The 21,481-nt window shown below is 41.3% G+C and overlaps 1 protein-coding gene across 3 annotated transcripts in view; it reads right to left on the bottom strand.

Moving 5' to 3' along the window:
* UNC13B (unc-13 homolog B) overlaps positions 1-21,481 on the bottom strand; it is a 212,444-nt gene that overhangs the window by 165,022 nt on the left and 25,941 nt on the right. For all 3 annotated transcript variants that reach the window (XM_062620424.1, XM_062620429.1, XM_062620427.1), the window contains exons 2-7: positions 20,994-21,023; positions 18,825-18,924; positions 15,329-15,446; positions 14,236-14,359; positions 5,426-5,496; positions 1,524-1,581 (exon numbers count right to left, since the gene is read on the bottom strand). In XM_062620424.1, the coding sequence (XP_062476408.1) occupies positions 1,524-1,581; positions 5,426-5,496; positions 14,236-14,359; positions 15,329-15,446; positions 18,825-18,924; positions 20,994-21,023 (501 nt within the window). The remainder of the gene's footprint in view (positions 1-1,523; positions 1,582-5,425; positions 5,497-14,235; positions 14,360-15,328; positions 15,447-18,824; positions 18,925-20,993; positions 21,024-21,481) is intronic.

Raw genomic sequence — 21,481 nt, 5'->3', positions numbered from 1 at the left:
AAAAAAAGGCAGCTGCAGTTCCACTCTTCACTATGTCTATGGGAAAGAGCTGATCTTGTGCTCCAAAGAAGAAACCAGCTACAAGAGCTTGAGCATGGAAAGCACAATGCTGTGGACACAGGTGCAGATACCTTCCTGACACAGAAACATTCCTATTTTACTCATACATCTCAGTATCTTGAACAGTCAATCAAACCAGCCTCTCCTGAACCAAAGCAAAGCCCAAGGCATGCACTCATTTCAGCAAATTATACATTTATTTCTCAGACACTTCATATCAGACCATTCTGCTTTTGCCAATAGGTGCTCTCCATACTACACTAGTACAATTTAGCAAAATACTAGTTTCTCTAACAATGCTTCTTATTTGTAGGCTTTACAAACCCATTGTACCCTTCTGACTACTTAAGCACAAGCAAACAAAAAAGTGCTTTATTCTTTATGTATACACCTTTTTAAAAAAGGGAGGACACATTTGGTATTAGCTAGGGTACCACTGTCAGAGTACTTTCACATAACTTTGCACATAACTGTCCAGCTACACAACACATTGCTGATTCTAGGCAACTGGTTCATGTCCATGTTTTGTTGAAGTGTTTCTGGATAACATAATAACAGTATACAGAAAAATAAATTCTACTCAAAAAAAGGTAAACAGTAATTAACATTTCCTAATGTTAATTGTTTTGTGGCGATCCTATAATCAGTCTAATGGATAAACAGCCTGCAAAGTGGAGTACGCACATCTCATAGGATCTGAAGTAGAGGATAAAGGATTTGTTTAAATTATGAGACTTGAATTTTATTAATGTTATGCTAAAAGAAGATAAGACATTCACAACAGACATCATTGAGCTTTCATCTACTGTACGCTAAAAGCAGTGTTTCAGGAATCTAATTTTGCAGACCATCAGATACAGTATATCCTAGGTTATTTTTCCATCCATGTTTTCAGAAGCATTAAAAAAAAAATGCAAGATGAGATAAGCAGAAATTAGTAAAAATATTTTTCATCCATCATCACAGCATTGAGAAGTAATATCAAAGAAATCCGCCATCAAGTACACAAGCCTCTGGTGCATTTTAAAGGGCTACAGGCAGTATGCCACCATCTATTTTCCTCCTCTTAAAATGTCATGAAAATAATATTCAACACATGATGTACAAAGAGAACACAGCCTAACTTAAATTAGACTTAAAAAAAAATAAAAATTGGTGTTTTCTTACTTGTACCAGTATTTCAAAATTCCAACAATCTAGGTGATTTTAAACACATTTTGACACAGATTGAAGACTCAAGGCCAGATTTCACTTTCTAGCATCAGAAACTTTTAACCAACATTTTGAGTGGCACAGTTTTTCATGGCTGACAAAAGTTATTGGCTTCACATAGATTTGCGTGTTTTCAACAAGAAAATATTGTTCAGCTGTTTTGATACCATCGCTTGATAACTAACCAGAGAAGGAAAATAAAATACACTGAAAGACAAAACACTGTACAGAAGAAATGCAGTCTAACTTACAACACTGGGAGGCAGCACTGGGCAACGGTTTCTTCTTGACTTCCTCCTGAAAGGAATACTAAAGGAGAAAAAAGAGAGATAAAAAAAGGGGAACACAGAGAGGTAAGAAAACAAATAACTCGTAAATGATAACTTCAAGAAACAACTTTCAGAGTACAGCATGCCACACATCAGAGGAAACATCCCTGGCAGTAAAGCATTAAACATTCTCCTTAATATCCATATTGAAACATACTTCCAGAAGCATCCCTTTTTTTTTTTTCTTAATGCCAAAACCAGCTGTTAAATGTGCACATCTGGTAAAAGTAAGATCTGTTCTACTACAAGCACAGGTCCTATTCTCAATTGTTAAAACCTCAAATCAGACAGCTAAAAGATCCAGTTCTCCACACTACACCGTCACTGCAATGGGAAGCTCAGCACTTCGTAAGCCTGTTTATGTTTAGACACTTGAGAACAGCTTCAACAGTTCAAAACTCACCTTGCCTCACAGCAAGGCTGCAGTAGGAGATTGAAGTGTTTAGGTAATTAGCATGCCCAGCAGGGCAGTAACACAATGTTTGCCCAGCCAACACTTACAAACTCTCCTGTGATGCACTGTACATCCAAAGTGAAGAGTTTTTCATCTCACTTAATACTAATTAGAGAATACAGACATATTTCAATTAACTAGCTTTGACTTTTTACAAAGCTGTTTGTTACAGCATCAAAGTGTTCCCTAGAGGAATGCCAGTGGGTTTGTTTTGTTTTTCTCCTCTGTCTCATATTACATAGAGATGTAAGAAATTCGGAACAACTGATCAAAATAATGAGAACAGTCTTCACTATGAAAAAAAGGTCTGATAACAAAGGAAGTGTCAAAAGTGCTGCAATCTGTGCAAACAGAGCCACCAGACAGCCCCTGCCTGGACTTGGTAAAGATTAATGACCAGTTCATTACATGGAAGGTGACAATCTGCAGACTTCAGTCACGGCTATCTTCCAATCTGTGATATTTAAAATGCACAAGCGATCCTGAAAGGTGGTTAATCTTATCATCAACAAACTGCCAACTCACTGAGTTAATCAGGACTGTGAAAACAAGAACTGCTGGATCTCACAGCACTGACTGTTTGTCAAAGTGGTGAGAAGAAGTCTGTTGATGAGCAATTTCAGCAGTACAGCAACGGGTTCCAAATTATTATACTCAAGAGATCCAAATGGAGCAGTAGTTCACTCTTTTTCAGGCATCAGCCCAATGGCCATCAGCAGCCCCAAAAAGAAGAATTAATATTAAAGTGTTTGCAGGCATAGAGCTTGGAAAGTTTTTTTATAATACCTATCAGCTCCTGTTTGTCCATTGACTCAAACTGTGGATGGATTTTTAGCAAAGAATGGCCACATTCCCAAGTCAGCAAATGGCTACGTGGAGCTCAACATGAACCAAGGATGAAGGAGAACATGGGTAAGGAAGCAAGAGTAAGGGTGCAAGCACAATAAGAAGAAACTGGAATGTGCTAAGATACAAAATAGTGAACTGCTAAGAAGTTTAAAGGTTAAGTTCCTATTCGCTTATTTGATTAATTGTATACTAGTTGCTGTGTGTTGCAAGAATATGTATCAAAGCATAATATACTAAGCTATTGTATATGTATCTAATTATACTACAGCAAGCTATTGTATAATGTATCCAAATATAATGCAGCAAGCTACTGTATATGTAGCTGTAGTTGCTGTGTGTTACAAGAATATGTATCCAATCATAATACAGCAAGCTATTGTAAGCAGATGCAGACAACAGTATAAAAAGGACAGATGCTTTGTAATAAACGGCTTTAGTCTGATCACATTGATCTCTGACTGAGCAACAGAGCTTGGAAAGCTTTTTTATACTACCTATCAGCTCCAAAAGAACCTGCTTCTGTTTGTCCACTGATTCAAACCAAGATAGCTGAACTTTTAAAAGAAAGTAAGATAACGGCACAAAGTTGTCCTGTACTAAATACCATCATGCAGACTAAGACTCTGCAGCCCAAAAGCCATGCAAGAAGGCAAGGTCTCTAAGGCCGAGTGGCACAGAGTAAATGAATGAGGATCAATCATTCAATTTCTCCAAATAAACCTGCCTGCAGCTGGTTTCACAACATTGGGCTTGTTTGCTCAGAGCAAATTAAGATATTTCTTCAGGCAGTGCACAATTAAGGTGCTGAATTCCTGTGGTGTTTGCTACAACACAACTGACCTGCATGCATTCAAAAGACAGCTGACATCCACAGAAGAAAAATCTACTGAGTGCTGCTACAGATACTCCCTCTTGTTCTGGAAGTTCCTGAGTTATAAATCGTTGCAAATCAGGGGAATATGTAATGAAGCTGACATCCCCATTCTGGGTCACTGTCAGACATGGGACAAGATGAATCTTAGGTCAGGCCCTGCACGGGTGCTCTGACATTCTTTCATCTCTCACTGGTGACAGGGGAGGTCCATAATAAATGTGGTATCACTGGGTCACCAATACAGGGTCAAATTTTATTACTAGGATTTAATAAAAGCACACACTTAGCATGCAGATGGATGGCATTCCAGGGAAAGGGGCATCTGACAAAACTGAGGTGTTTTCCAGCAGTACCAGTTCAGGGATGCACTAGAGGGCACCTGTGCTTCACTGAAGTACCTGGCACAGGCTGCTGCTACAGTTCGCAGTAGCAGAGAGGCACCACAGCAGCATCACCAACAGGACACATCACAGACTGAGCTCTGCATCAACACGAAGTGGCACTCAAATTTCTAAGGAAGGCAGGAGAGGTTGCCCTCAAGCAGGTACGTATTTATCCATCCAAATATTGGTGTGTCCTCAGTCAAAAAGAAAACCCACCCTATTTTTCTTCATCTGCACAGTGAACTGAATGACTCACTTGAGGAGCAGGAACAAATAGATGAAGGATCCCAGAACAAAAACCTCCTAAGTCACTGTCAGCTTGGAGAAGAGAAGGCTCTAGGGAGACCTTAGAGCAGCTTCCAGTAGCTAAAGGGTGCTTATGAGAAATCCTGATTGAGAGAGGCTTTTTAGAAAGGCATGTAGGGACAGGACAAAGGGGAATGGCTTCAAAGTGACAGAGGGGAGATTGACATTAGATACTAGGACGAGTTCTTCCCTGTGAGAGTGGTGACGCCCTAGCACAGGCTGCTCAGAGAAGCTGTGGCTGCCCCATACCTGGCAGTGCTCAAGGCCAGGTTGGACGGCGCTTGAAGCAACCTGCTCTAGTGGAAGGTGTCCCTGCCTGTGGCAGGGGGTGGTATATCAAATATTATTTTGAAAACAGTAGGAACTGTAAAGAAATCTTTAAATCATGTAACAGACTGACTTAAATATCAACCTCTAGTTTATAGCTGTTTAGCCAAGTACACACTAGGAAAGAAAGCAAAGCCATAGCTAGCAGGAATCATACTACAAGTTACATATAAACTGAGCCATTAACAACTGGATTAGGACACAAGCTAACAGCTTCAACAGTCCTTTGTTCCAAGAAAGGTCCAGTAACTTGCTTTGTCTTCTTCCTAGAAAAGGCCAACTGCAAAAATGTCCTTTTTGACTTGATTTCACAAATTATGAGAACCTACCACAGCTTGTCAAAAACAGCTTCACCCTATTCTGAGAGGAAAATACAGTATTACCTTCCCTTTGAGTGTACACACATTCTACAAAACTGCTGTCAATACTCAAGCACTTCCAGCATGCAGAAAAAGTGTTCCTCTCCTAATACTAACAGTACACTTGAGAAAACAGAACTATAAAAAGTTCATGGAAGACTTGTAAATAATGAACATTTAGTAGTTACCTTAATCACAGGGATCCAATACAAAGAATAAAAGCAAGTTATAAGGCATTCAGGGCTACATTCATCTTCAATTTAGATAGTTACCTCATCCTCTCCCAGTGAATTTATTTGCTCTAATTTTCTGGTCCAGTATCTGGCCTCTTCTTCAGGGATATCTATACCAAAAAAGTAAGTCACACTATATTATTAACCAGGTAAATTTACATTTAGCACCAGTTGCATTAAAACAGAGAGGGTATTCCAAGATCACACCCCCAAAAAATCCCACACACTGTTTGAAGTTATAGGACTGTCTTGTGTTAGCTCACAGATGAAAAAAAAGCAACCCACCATTATAGACAGTAACAGTTCAAGAACTTACATTGCTTTCTTATTTAAAGGTGCACACTGCACAAAGGTAGGAAGGAGTAAGTCAGACTGACTCATACTCAATTCATCTATTAGTTTATTAAAAGCTATTTCACACATTGATACGCTTGCTATCTGCTTGATAACACATAGCAACATCAAGAGCCCCTTCTGGAGGTTTTTATAACCTCAATAGAACACGGCTCCTTCTCAACAGCACATGGTGCACACATACTTGCTGTAACACAGATTAAATACCAAAAGAGAAATGGTCTCTTGTATTCCTTTGCAGGCAATAAGTCAAATCTTTTGAGGTAATGATCAGTGTTACAGGCAGTCATATTCACATGAAAGCACATTCCCATTTTTACACCACACTGCAATTCATTGTGAAATGAAGTCACAACCACCCTTTTACCTTCTAGAAGATTTGCCAAGTTGATGACTGACAGCAAGTGGAAAACATTATCACCTTTATTTTGGTAATTATTTTCTGTTTCACACTTTGAGGTAATAGAGTGTCCTAAATGGTTTGAAGAAAGCACAAACTTCTGCCAAGAAGAGGTTTCATCTCTCAAAGTGCACCCTTGGAAGTGCAGATGAACTGCTTTGGAAAGCTTAACACAAGTTAAGTTAGGTACAAACTGCTCAAGGAACAGAGCAAGAGGTGCACAGCATCAAGGGAAATAGCCCACTGAAAGAAAACACATCAGCCAGGCTCTCAATCCAAGACAATTAGGTAAATTATTTAGGAATGGGATGGTATAAAATCATTGGAAAGATTAAAACAAATTTGGGATTTTTTATGTTTGTTGGGCATTTTTGGTTTTTTAGCCACTCAACATCCTCCTGACTGTAATGACTTCTGAAATTTGGCTATTTATGGCAGAAAAATACACCAATGCAGGAACTTCTTAGCACAAACAGGAAGGAAGTGGAGGGAGTGCTCCAGCTAGACACCACCAACCCTGCAAGCTGACAAATGAGGATAATACCAGTTTAGCAAGTTTTCCCAGCTCTTTTAACTCTTTACACTCATAGGTGCCTCATTAGGAGCTAAGAAGTTTACATTTAACAACTTTGTTTTCCTGCAATGAACCATATCCCATGAACACAACTGTAATCATATGGTAAGCTATGCATTGGCAAGAATGGGAGAAGTAGGCTGTAATGGTCTTCTGATGAAAAGGTGGCTCTATAAGTTACATCCATTCTTGCTCCTGAGAGAAGTAAGAACGAGACCATTGGGACCTACGATGTCTTCTTATACTTAAATAGTATACCTGTCCTACACATGTCCTCTCTCAGCCCCATAAACCATCATCTTATGAAGCCAATGACCCCAAAACATCTGGAGATAATAGTGGCCAGAATGCTAGAACATAAACTGCTTTCCACAACAAGAAGGAATGTGCCAGATTTAGTGGAATTCAAGATTTCAAAAGCAGGGATTTCCTTGGATTATGAATTAATGGCTATACTTCTGTAACACAAACACCACTATATTTTTTATGCAGCTAGTCTCACCCAGACAAAGAGGATAAAAACGGCCACACCTGAGAAAGTTTTAGGGAGCTGGAAAATTAGAACCTGGCTCTAGAAAACCTGCATTAAGTAGGAAAAAAGACAACCTATTTCTCCTTCCTTGAAGGGAGACTAAAATAATTTATTTTAGCCACAATATCGCAGAGCTAGGTGCTCTTTCTAATGCACAGTATATTGCTTTGTTGTTACATGCTATTAAGAAACAATAGAAACATAAGAGAGTCTTCCACAATTACAGGAGTTATAGAAAAATATACATGCTGTTGATCAGCAGGGCTATGGATCACAGCTGGACAGATTTATTAGATAAACTCTGCACAAGTTAGGGATGGGATTCAAAGGAAATCTGGACAGAACTAACTAGAAAGAAGACATCAATTAACTGAAGGACTATCAGCATACAACTTGATGAGATTTAGAAGAACAAACTCCCAACAAGCACCTGAAGCAAGCCAAACATTAAAGCAAAGCATATGGAATTTTATCTCTGAGAGACATCACTTCTCTAAAAGATGAAAGAAAACCTCACGAACTGAGAACTAAAGGTCAGAGTCAAAACAACTCAACTCTGGAGCCTGAAATCAAATAGATCTAGGTAGGATGAAGCAATGGATCACCATGAACACTAAAGAAAATGCAGCTGTCTCAGGGTAGGCTTCAGTGCTGTCCCCACAGGCCACAGTTTAGCATGCCCAGGCACCAAGCAGCACCATCTTCCTTGGATACAAGATAGGAACAACAGCTCCATCCTCCAAGACACCCATTTCATAGATGGAGTTATCACATATTCAGTGCAGGATTGTTGCTATTCCACTGAAATAGCTTCTTATGCAAGTCAGAGATAAAAATCTGTAAAATAAAAATCTACTACTGTCTAGATACTGGCTGCCTTAAGGACATCTTCTTGATCTTAGAGAAACCCTTTTCATCAATACAAATGCCAGTACAGTTACTGCACAGCAAATCTTAAACATGAAAGTTTAAAACCTTAAAACAGCAACTGGCCTAGGAACTTGAGTCAAGTTACCTGCTCAGAAGAAACACCCAATGAGACAGAATTCTCTATTTTTTGAGGAAACAGTTTATAACTATTTTTCAGTTTCATCATCCATTTTTGTGTCATCTCAGTCAGCTGTATTGTTGAAGCCAGTTCTTTGGAATGCAGAGAATGAAAATCCCTGTGGCAGAGATCACAGACTGATTGCTTGTAATGCCATGTCCACTGGCCAGCTCCTACGTCACTGCTCAGCTTTGATTACAAGTGCAAGTTACTCTGCTACATTAACTTTTGCTTGTGAGATAAATAGCTGAACTACTCCAAACAGAGGCCATCTGATGCCAGCTCAGGACTCTGCTGACATAATGCTTAGTAAACAGAGGAGCAAGGCCATACGTCAGTGAAACACTGCTGAAAAGGAACAGAGAGGAGATGAGCAGAGATGAGCAGATACGTTCACTAGCTTAATTTGATACCAACATGGAAGTGTTGCAAACTTTATTATCCTTGTCCCTACTGCCATCTTCAGCTGGAAGCTGAACCCAGTGTCTTCTATAGGCCTCTGGTGCTAGGGAGCAGTAAGGTCTGGATTCTCCCTAAAGGAGGAGAGGCAAAGGGTACCCCACGGTTGGCAGGGCAGAGGACTCGCCAGTCAGGGTCCCATCTACAGCACCTGAGGAAGGTGAGCACAGAGATTATGGCCAGGTTCAACCAGGAGCCCACATCCGCAGGCAGGTCTGAGGTCAAGCCAGGAAGTCAGTCCACATCTTGGCCTGGCTCTGTGGATTCCATAAGCAGGCACAGACTTGGCAATGGCTGAGGTGGGGGATCAGTAACTCCCATAGCATCACTCAGGACTGAAGGCTCAGAGCTAAGCTGGGCTCCTAGGCCCATGAGCAGAGGGTGGAGTGGTCCCAGGTAAGACTGCTCAGAGCAATTAAGACTCATCAGTGCACCCATGGCCCTGACAACTGGATGCACAACAGAACCAGAGAAAGGGGACAGAGCAGTACAGAGACTTAGCAGACTGAGGATGGAATTAGAGAAGAATTTGCCTCATCTGTGCAGACCACTTCATTCAGTTAGACCCCTTAGGTACCTAAACATTCCCACTTAGAGATCTCTAGCTTGGCAGTAACCAGGAGTTTCAGCCCTAAATCTTTTCTTCACCTCAGGCTTGGTGGTCCATGCTCTACTCCTTGCACATCACCTTGTGTCACCTGAGGTTTTTCTCAGGCAGCAAGCCCTGGGCTGGGGCATACTCCAGGTTGGCAAGAGTGAAAACAAGTGCTGGAAGTAAAAGTGATACCCCCTCTCTCCCCACTTTCTTACAAGCCTTCACCTGCTTTCCTCTCTTCCCAGACCCGATTTCTCCCCTTTCCAGAGGTACAGGAATCTTCAGAGGTTCTCACTGAAATAACTTCACAGTGCTGAGCATTCCCCTTTCCGTACAGCTCCCAGGATAATAAAACAACAAAGCACATTTACTCCACCTCATGGCTAGATGCAGATCAGCATGCTCCTAGCCTGGGAGTGGCGAGAACACTAAAAGCATTTTCACTCCAATGATCTATAAAAACAGCCTGGCACAGACCCAAACTGCTGTAGTTCAGGAGCCAAAAGCATATTTGAGTTCTCTATCCTGTGAGGAACTTGCACACAGCCACTGCACTTCTAGAAAAAGGGGGGCAGAGTAAAATTGCTTTTGAACAGCACAATTTTACAGTCGAAAAGCAGCATCTTGGAAAGTCTGTGCCAGCACACATTCACTACATCAGGAAAATAATAACAAGACTGTCCTTTTCCTACTGCCAAACTGTCTAATACCAAGAAGAATAGTTGTCTCCTTTCTTTGGTATGTCTGTCTTGTTCCTGAAAAGAAACAGATTATGATCAGTGGAGAAAGCCGCTCCAGCCTGTCTTCACTAACAACCACTTCCTCCCATCAAGAAGGCAGTTGGTTTATTGCCATTTTTAAAAGACTACCATGCATAAAAATGCTTTGCACCCTAGGGGTTAATATCAACTCTCACTAACACTTCACATTTCAAATGCTCACGCTTTGCTGCACTTTTATAGAAGAGGATTTTATCAGTCATCCTGTTTCTGCAAGATTAAACACTTAAGAACATAGGGCTGGCAGAGAATACTAGATGACAGTCTGGTCCCCAGCAACATAGTGCATCTCACACAGATGCTCACTGTAGAAGATCCACAAATCTCTCTCCTGTACAGCACAAGCTAATGTCATGCTAACAACACCACTGAACACAATGCAAGAGCTGCATCTGGAACATGCAACAGGACACATGGAGCATATATCAAGGCCACCACAGATGTTCTTTGTCCTGGTAGAAATCTGGATATTAACAAGATTTAACTCCTGGATGACCTCAGGACAGGTTATTTTATAACACCAGGAGCAGAGACTACAGCTCTCACCAGACTCTGTTAGGAAGCGACTGCATCCCAACTCCAAGCCGGGTAAACACCTGAAAACAACTTGGGGGGGGGGGGGGGGATATATCTGCATTGCCTTCATCATGTACTACCACTACCACATAAGCACGTTCTGCACTTATTTCAGCATCAGCTATTGCCAGTCTCAAAAGTACCAGGGAGAAAGAATCCTGGTGGAAGCAGAAGCAGCAAATTAATCCGGGATAAATATAGTACAAACAACAAACCTGTTTCTAAACCTCTTTGCATATTGATCATATTTTACACCAAGGACTTCAGCTTTTCTGGTTTTCAAATTCATTTATAATCTTTCACAATCCCTTAAAAAGTTCTCAAGCTCCACCTAAATACAGTGAGATATTTTAAATACACAGACTAAATAACCTGGAGTACTGCATCCTTGTGCTTCAACTAACCTAAATGAAACTGAGCAGCCAGAAGCGATAGGAAAAGCACAGAGGAACAGCCAAACACAAGAACACTGTTCTTTGTTTAAAGCTGCCATCCCAGACAGCTGTATTTTACTAGACTTGAAAAGCAGCACAAGCTCTACATGTGCACACATATTGCTCTGCTTCTCATGTATCTACAATAGCCAGGAGATCTTCACCCGGGAAACAAAATGTGATACACAATGTTCCCAAGCGTCACTCCAAACATGCTGTTATTAAAACATAACCTCTACAGCAACAGAGCCGCTGACTGGAGAACTTCCACAGCAGATCAGTGATCCATTTAGCTCTCCATGTAGGTTTAAACCAGCAGTTCCAGCTCATACGACCACACAGTCTTAACATGTGGGGCACTAGGAGTCCATACTGCTATTTTCCCCTTACAGGGAAACTGACCTACAAATCCATCAGGACAGATGCAGAGGCAGTGCTGTGAGCTGAGCTACCTCCACGCATCCCTCCAAGTCTCACAGTACTGCAAGGGCAGGGAGGCAGAGCCTAACCCATCTTGCAGGGTCCTTCTCTACCCTAGAAGTGATGGCAAGAGACATTCAGTCATGGTGTGAAGGGAAGCACTGCTGAAGAAGTGGTATGGATAGATTCTATCTTCTAGAGGAATATCCCGCACTCGTACTGCCTACCAGTTTTTAACCTGCTTCTGACCTTGCCATGGCATGACAGAAAATTGAGAAGACCCAAGAAAAATTACAGCAGTCTTCAAATGAAGAACAGCAGAAGCCTTGAAAGAGATAACTGATGCACCCATTTTTTCCTGGATGTTATGGAACACTGGACAGACAACTTTTCACACTCTAAAATAAAGACCTTCAATACAGCAGAGTGGAGTTCTTGTTATTTTAGTATTCAGCATAATAAGCAAAGGAATAAAGTAATAGATGTGCTTTAAACGATCAGTTGCGTTAAAAACAGAAGAGCCACAAAAAGCTGGTTATTTACTTAATGTTTTCAGTTTTCTGCATTAAAGCCTATTTCTCAGCATTCTATGCTCTATAGAATATCATACATTTTACAACAGTAGTTAAAAAACACCAAAACAAACAAACAGTCCTGTGTTTTAAGTATAGTAGTACGGAGAAAAGACTATTACATTAAATATTTTTTTTATTTTTTAAACCCAGATGCTCTAACACAATGTTTTACAGGAGTCTGTTTTCCTGCATTTAAAAAACAAAAGGCCAATCACAAACATAATGCACTCCAAAACATGAACTGGAGAAGAAAGCAAATTTTCTTTTGGATACTCTCTGAATACAGGGAGAGATGAGAACTTCCATTTCCTTTTAAGCAGAGAGACTCTGCAAGCAAGTATGTCAGAATTAACTTAGATGAGAAGGAAGCAGCTACAAGCTTTGCCTTTTAGCTACATGTGCTGTGCTCTCTCTCTCCCAGAAGCCTGAACACTCACCCAAAGAACCAGTGTTTCAGCTCACAAGGAAATAAGCGAGTTGCTCCTCCTCTTACATTACAAGCAATTTCAGTAATAAATATCCCACTGACAGGGTGACAGCAGCAGTGAATCACCAGAACATTTTCACAAGGAAGACGGATGGCTCCTGAACGACGTTAGACAGCTTAGTTGTCAAGACAGCCGAGATGTCAGATACCTTTTCCCCTTCACGCACTGGACTGTAGCTAAGAGTAGTGCCTATTACATCTATAAAATGATGCACTCACCCTGAATTACACCATTAAGTGGACTGCACACTCCAATTAGTGCACTCGGAGCACAAGATACAATTTATATTGACTGCAGTGCTGCAGAGCCAAAACCTGCATCCTCCCTGGCATCCAGAATGGGGGTATAAGATCAACAGATGACCTAACTTTTTCCCACAACAGATGGCCAATCCTGACAGTTGCTGGTCAAATGCCAGTGGGTGCACAAATGCTGCACCCATGCTTGGAGCATGACAGAAACTGTGCACACTGCCAGGGGATTGGCAGCAAAGAATAAGCAACAGGCAGAGGCGGAGAGATGAGCCTTGCAGTGGCAAACACCTTTGAAAGACAACAGCGCTCAGTTCAGGAGAAAAATAACATGATCCCCAAACACACCATCTCTGTTCTTGGTCCCAGGAGTCACCTAAGAGCTGTAAAGAGAAACTATGTAAGCCTTGGATTCAATCTGGCCAATGGCTCACTTCTGGGGTTTGTTCATTTGTTTGATGGATTTTGATGGATTTTTTTTAATGGAAAAAGAAAAGAGAAAAGGAAAAGGAAAGAAAAGAGAAAAGGAAAAGGAAAGAAAAGAGAAAAGGAAAAGGAAAGAAAAGAGAAAAGGAAAAGGAAAGAAAAGAGAAAAGGAAAAGGAAAGAAAAGAGAAAAGGAAAGAAAAGAGAAAAGGAAAAGGAAAGAAAAGAGAAAAGGAAAAGGAAAGAAAAGAGAAAAGGAAAAGGAAAGAAAAGAGAAAAGGAAAAGGAAAGAAAAGAGAAAAGGAAAAGGAAAAGGAAAAGGAAAAGGAAAAGGAAAAGGAAAAGAGAAAAAGGAAAAAACTAGAGAAAATCACACAAAACTTTACTTGAGATGGGTTGCTCCAATTAGCTGCTTTTCCACATTCTGTACTTTTCAACCACAAGCAACTGCCAGAAAGGCACTTTTTGTAGCACCAAGTTATTTATATCTTCTGCTAATGATAATATTCAGGAGCACTAAGCATTAATGTTTCACTAACTGAACTGCATGCTTCTAATAGGGTTTAAGTGCACCCACCACAGACCAGCTGTAACAACACACCTGACCTCTTCTAGAGCCAAATTTGTCTAGATACAAAGAAGTTAATGTTCCCTGCTCAGGAACAGAATGTGTGACAGCACAATTCTGAAATAGTATTAATAGTTTCTTAAATTGCTGCTAGTCCAAATATTCCAGTACTTGGAGACCTTTAAACCTTTCCTATTTATTCTGATCTTGTTAGAAAGAAGCCTGTCAAGAAATGAACACCAGCAATTTGATTGTGCTGAATTGATGGATAGAAGTGAGAATGAGGACAAATGGATTACAAAACTCAAGTTGCTCTCAAACACTTTCTCTCCACTGCCAGCACCATCGGTAAATTACTGAAATGTACTCACCAAAAGGCAATTCAAATCTTGTGTCCAGCAAAATTTTATGAGGAGTCGGGTTTTTGGTTCCACAGATTTCATCATGTTTCATCACAACTTCTGCCTCCAGCGTAGACCACTCCCCAGGACCTTCCTGTGAATCATGAGCCACAGGTGAATTTACAAGTCTGCCATGTCCCTGTGCAGCAACTCTCACACATTTGCTAAAAGACTCCAGAAAAAGCCTTACAGTATTCTCAAGGCCTGGTAATCAATTTTAACATGAAATGACATCAATTCAGCACACACCAGCAGCTCTTCTTCCATATCCCAAAAGGCCTTTATCAAAACAAGCCGCAAACACCTCCTAGCAGAACTACTGCCTTCTGAGTGGCACTGCAAAAGTAAGACCTCAAAGGCAAGGCACCAAGGAGTACCTGGACAGCCAGAAGAACTCAGCATCAACCAGCCCTTACAGCCACACTTCTGGGCATCCCACTCTTTTCTTTCTATGGAACACATAAGCTCTCTCTCCCTGCTCAAATTCAATGATCTTTCAAGTAAATATCCTGAAATTTGAAGTGAAAAAACAAACATGTCCTGCCTAGCTGCAAGTTAGGGTAGTTACACACATTGGCACATACCACCTCCTACTTTTTTTCAATTCATATTAACACCATTAGACCCTCTAACACCACAACCAGAATCTTTAAGATGATGTTGTACATATGCTCTTGGCCTACCTAAAAAGCTGTCTTGTATTATCAGGACACCCTCTGTCTTTAGCTGGAACTCATACAAATTTGAGCATCAAACTAAACAGTCCTTAAGACTTCAGACATTTGCCAATCATGTGTATTCCTTAAACAGATTAAGCCCTGCTTTCTGAGTCCATATGCATGAAGTGAAACCAAAGACCTCTACTTAAGCCCAGTTTTGGTGTCACTATTGGCAACTTCTTTCAAGAACGAGCACAATGTGATGCCAACAGCCCTTTCCCCTCACTCAGCCTTCCTGACTTCTCAAGTGGAAGTTCTGCTGAGGAGTAAAGTCTCAGCCAGGTTTGTAACCCATTTACTATCAACACTGCAGCTGTCAAAATAAAGCTCTGTGTCAGCTTAACCTCATCAGATTGATGAATGGCCTTCAGAGCAATCCATACAGTCCCAACCAGGGTGTCCCAGATCAGTCCTTTGTTCCATACTTCAACGATTAGGCCCAGGTCCAACCGACTGATCTCACTGCAACAAAAGAAAAGGCAGCACAGGTGAGAAAAAAGCAGAATACAGTCAAATTCTCCTGTAGGTTCTGCATTAGCACCATGATTATACCAGGGAACAATTTCCACACAGCTTTGTCAAGCTACAGGGAGCTTGTGGAAGCATGTGGTCGAGGTGGCTCATACCCACACAGAACACTATTTTCTAATGACTGATTTCTCACAGTTTAACTACACAAAGACTGCAAACTAAACCCCTGAGCTATGAATTGTATCTGTAGCTATGTACACAGGAGAAGGAAGCGTATCTTACTCCAAAACTTAGAGGCAAGCTGTTCTTTGCCATCAGGCACCCCAGTCCTAACCAAGCAGGTCTTTTTTTCCCTTGGCAGCACAGCCACACCACCATGCTCGGGTAGGTCCAAACATGCCAATCCTTACCTGCGGGTGGAGTTGCCACACGCCAAAAGTAACAGTCCCAAGCCCAGTGTAGCTTCAGCAGCAGCACTGCCTATTGCTCCAGGTTGTGTTGCACTGCTTCTGCTTCTGCTCCAGCACTAGCTTCTTCCTTCACAGGACACCACAAGGCTTTGAGCCATGTGAATCTCTGGAAGCCAGTGGCAATGCAGCCACTCAACCACCAAGTGCCAAGTTCTTGGAAATACTTATCTGAGGGTTTTCACGAGTATCTCTCCTCTCAGTAAGGAAAGGATGCACCTCAAATTACTTCTTCCCAATGCTTCATAGCATTTGTGCCTCCCTCTTCCATGCCCACTTAAGAACAACATAACACACACAAACACAGCCTGAATGCTGGTGAAAACAACAAAGTAGAGAAGAATCCTGAGCTCTCTGTTGATACAAACTGTCTTATCATGACGAAAGACTATTGTTCCTACCTCCTGAGCTCAGGACTTCTCTTCAGTGCACCTACTAATCCCCAAAAGTAGTATCTTGGACACAGGGCTGCAGTCTATCTGTCCAGATGTACCCACATTAAGTTTATCATGGGAATTTAAAAGCATATTAGTGGCTAATTTCTACAGACTGCAATCATGGCCAAAAAAAGCACTGCGGGAAATCCCAGCATCTATTTGAGCTTTGCCCTGGAGACTTCCTACAACTTTAAAAGAGAATATTGTATTTACAAGGTTCAAGACAAACCCTATAGCTACAGCAAAGCACATTAGTGTCTATTTTAAACCCGAGTGCTTCTGTTCTTGTTTAAGACACTGGAATTGAGGTCAGGAGTGTCCAGTACTTGTATGACTCATAGTCTAAATAGTTCAAAAGCTATTACACAGCCTTACTATAAGTTTACTGCTAGCATGTTGAAATAGTCTCCAGCTTCCTCTGTTTGGATATGGCTACTCATAAAGGCCAAACTAACAACTATGTACCTGCACCATCGCTGATCTGCCGTCCCACCACTTGGCTCTTGGAAGACACAATAACTGATTGCACTAACTTCCAGTAACAACGGAAATGACTGATTTTCTGCTGGCTGGACTACTGTGAGGCCAGAAAAGAAGGAGATGGAAGAAATTCTCTATTTTCAGACACACAGTAAAAACATGATCTTTACTTCAACTGACAGAGCAAGATACTGCTCTTAAGACACCCGACAGGCTTCTGTATAAAACTCCACAGGACAGACACCACGTAAGAATGAAAAATAAAATGGTTTTCAATATAGTGGCTTTGATTGCCTTCGTGTCTCCCTTTCTCCACCTTCTGGCTAGACTCAGAATAGCTTCAAAGAACAAAAGAACTGACGAATTCCACACGCACACAGAATTGAAATGAATGACATTTCTAAGAATTTCAACACCGATTTAACCATCATGTTCTAAACATCAGTTTGCACTTTCAAGAACTGTTTGCTGCAAATGTGCAGTCTTCTTAAAGCTACTTCAAAATTAGAAAATGTCCCCAAAGAATACATTAAAGTGCTTTACTGGTCTGGTAATAAGCAAATCTGAAACAACCAAAGAGCCCCAAATTCTGAGGTGTTATGTCTCACAAGGAAGGAAAAACAACAAACACAGACAGAAAGCATCTTCTTGGTTGTAGCCTATTCTTCTAATATGCCTCATAAACACAAACACAAACAGCAAAAGCATTCTTCCCTCAGGGATAAACCACTGTTCTCAAAAGCCTCTTCCAACTCCACAAAGAAAAAGATCAAAGCAGCAAATAGCAGTACTGGAATATCAGTGTAATTTTGCCTGGGACACCTTAACAAACACAGAATCATGAAAAACATGTTCCCTGCCACATGCAACATATTTATTATAAAGATGCATCAGAACTGTGCTGTTGCCTGGCTAAAGCAGAGATGATAATGGCAAGGTAGTTCAGCTAATATTCTGCTTTCATATCCCCTAGCAACTAATTACAGAGCAGCACAGTGACCTTACAGCATGCTAAGCTCCCAGCTCGTATCAGACAGCAGTTCCAGCACCTGGTTGAGGGGAAGGAGGAGGAGCAACTGTGAAAGCCATCATCGAACACAAAGTGCCATTCTTAAATCACTGGTGAGCAGCCTCCTCTGTGGCTGGCCATGTTTTTGCTCCTGTCCATAGGATGAGCATAGGCATATGATTTGGCAGAGAGATACAATTCCCTGCCCCAGCCTTACTCCAGTCCTGCATGGTTTATATCAGTGATAGCCACAGCCTCTGTTTGACCAGGAACTGCAGAGCTGAGAAGGTGGTGGCATTCAGCAGCACACATTTCACCGGACAAAGGATAGGCTCCAAGCTCTGTGTAGGAGCACACACCTCATGCGTTGCTCCAAAAACAGAGCACCATGAAAACAAAGGAAATGGGAGCACAGCTATGATGGCAGTACTGCACTCATGCAGGTGAACTCCTCAACCAGAGGCAAAAGCTTCCACCAACTGCTGCTGAATTTGGAAACACACTCACACAATCCCATGTGGGTCTCTTGCTACAGATACCATGTAAACACCTCATGTTAGAGTCCACAAGATGAATACCACATCACCATTCCCCCACAACAGCAGTGTCCATGCCAAGTTCAGAGAAAATCACTGGGGGCTCAAGATTTAGATCTAGTTCTCTTTGTCTTACAAAGTTATAGAAACAGAAGCAGATGCAATACATGAGTCATTCATCCACCTGCAAAAGAAAACCAAAGGCCATTCTAAACATACTGGGAAATCCCGGCTACATGGCAGGACTATGAGGCCCAAAGCAAATCAGATACATAGGTCAGTGTGTATAATATAAAGGCATTTAGGCTGTCACCAGGCTGTGCATTTTACCTACTTAAGTACTCCAACTTATACAGTGCAACAGCAGTTCCATATAAACATCAGTGCTGTGGAAAGACTCAACCACAAGTACCCCTCATCACTGCGGAAACCATACTTACAACATGAAGTCCTGTTCCCAGCAGGGTTGATCACCCCGCACAGCGACTGTCGTGCTCTTCACATTTTGCACTTTCAGGGTCACATAGGTATTGAATTTATCTGGGGAATGGGAAACAAAAAGTTATCTCCTCACATAAGTGCAACATTGCAAGGTTTTCAGTCCATACATTGCACCTGAGGGAACCCAAAATGAAAAGTCCATATGCATGGACACTGAGTTGGGGACCCAGAATGTTTTTTACTTCATGTTAGGATGATTTTTACCTACCATCAAATTTTCAATCACAGTTTCTTAGAAATTCACACACAAACAAACACTCAGTTAAGCACTTCCAGCAAGTCAGGGACAAAGAAAGACTAAAATCCTGAAGAACACAGACACTTTGTGTGTAAAGATGCTGTAACTGAAATGTAGACAGCAGGAAAACAGTCTGAAGGAACAAGGCCCATCATGCAGACTGAAAAACAAACTTGCAAAACATATAAGCAAGAAGCAGTTGGACTGATTGTATGTACCATCTCTTCCCTTCTGACCCAGCTGCTCTCCTAATTCCAAACTGGTTTTCCACCCATGAGTCTACAAAGAACTTCACAGACCAGTCCACAGTAGAAAGAAAATTCAGTGATTTATGACAAATGTGCTAAAACTGATAGGTCAGCTGGTTTAAGCAATATAGATGAGAACCAGATTACACTCACATTTCAGCAAGCTTTGTTTAGATGTTTTGCTTTTTATTTTAAAAATGAAGAAAAAGCCTGGAAGAATTTTTTCCTAATGGCTGCTATCTTTTGCTAATAAAATCAAAAGCAGCCAAGCACAGACATGTACAAAGTTTGAATATCAGTATCCAAGAATGAACAAATTCCTTTTTAAGAGGTGTTACCACCCCAGACCTATTTATCAGTTTAATCAAGCCTGGAACAAGACATGTGCTACGTAGCTGGAAAGCGCTGTACATATTTTAATACTTCAGTGTCCTGCTGTATTTGTTCCCAGCATAGGACAGATCACAGTCCATTTCCATACTGTCAAAATGTGCATGTCCCAGCATATAGTTTCAAATACCCTAATGGAAATCAAGGAATGAGAAACCACATCATCCAGAAGCTTAGGAAGAAGTGGAAGTCATTGAAAGTCAGATTCCCTCATATCTAGATACATCACTTGCATCTTCACGGGACACTGGATTTGTCAGTGAAATCACATGCTTCAGTTGATTTGAACCTAGACTGCAAGACATAGCCATGAGCAGGCTTCTTGATTACAGAAAGGATAAGGTGCACCTATCTTCCTTCCAGTCTTGGCACTCTGCTTTCCTTGCATGGAAATTCAAGGTTGGTGCACACGCAGATCTTGACCTGACACGGTGCATAGACAAAGAGACCTGGAAAACTTTCCGCTATAAACTGAGGACAGCTAGATCAAGATAATAAAGCTGAACAAATAAGTCATGAATACAGCTGTGTAACTGCTTCAGATATAAACATCTGAGTAGGTGTTATTCCAAAGGCAAACTGCTCATTCTTTTGTAAACTGCACATCAAATTTCATTCAATAAACGTGTCTGCCTAAGGGATTCCTTGCTAGCTACTGAACCACAGTGAAATAGCTGCCTAGACTGTAAATTTTGGGTGTCACCAGCTGTTTGTTTTTATTTTATTACACAGACACAAAACCTAGCAGATGGGACTTCAATCCCAAGCAGGGCCATTATGGACTGCCACATAACAGAATGAATCAATTCTGAGACACCTTCAGCAATCCCGATCAGGACCGAGGCAGTACTGAATCCACACAGGCATGCACCAGTTCTGCTTGGCAGACATTCTAATATCCTGGTTTTAACAGGGTTTCTTTAACATCCTTTAACAGAGGAAGGATGAGAGGAAAAGGACATGGTGGGGTGGGAATTGGCGACAGTAAAGGAATATCTTTGCTGACCCATCACGGGTCAGGTGAGCAGGTAGGTCCCTAGCACTGTGACACCAGGTCACAGCCTTAAGCCTTCTATTAACTCAGGCTGCCTGGACTCTGAGGGTAGATTCTGTCCCTCCTAAGAACATGGAGGAGCCGAGAGGAGGTAGATGAAACTGGAGTGAGCAACATGAGTAGGAAAGAGGGAACAGGTATCCCCATAGTTGTGAACAAGCAGCAGAGCATGGCTTACCTGGTGGTCCTTGGAGCTTAGCTTTCTTTACTGTAAAGAGAAAAAAAGAAAAGAGGCTATTAGTGATTTGCCCTGCTACAGTCAGAGTCAAAGTGTCACAGGGTATCACATTAATTGGACAACACCCCAGCTGAGTCCTGGTAGCTGGAAATCCACACTCATTTTAACAGTTTAACAGATAGAGAAAAACGTCGTCTGCACCCCATGTAACCTCTCTAACTCGATGCATTTAAGGAATAATCACAGAATTACTGTTTGGGAAGCAATGTCGTATTGCAAACACACAGCAATTTCAAAAGCAGTCCTTTGCAAACAGAAGTTACTGATGCTTAGCAAGGCGTCCTTTCATGCCACCTCACTTACAAAGTTACACTCTAGAAGAAATTAACATTTCTTTATAAACAAAGATTCTCTCCTAACAACGCAGAGCAGAATTCCAACCACAACTGCCTAAATAGCAGCTCTGTAGAAGGCTGTCTGTAAATCAA

This window comes from Pezoporus occidentalis, unplaced genomic scaffold, assembly GCF_034315485.1.
Source record: "Pezoporus occidentalis ecotype Australia unplaced genomic scaffold, CSIRO_AGI_Poc_V1 ctg220, whole genome shotgun sequence".
Lineage (NCBI taxonomy): Eukaryota > Metazoa > Chordata > Aves > Psittaciformes > Psittacidae > Pezoporus > Pezoporus occidentalis.
Note: the sequence above shows the minus strand (reverse complement) of the source record. Positions and strands in the feature narration are given on the sequence as shown.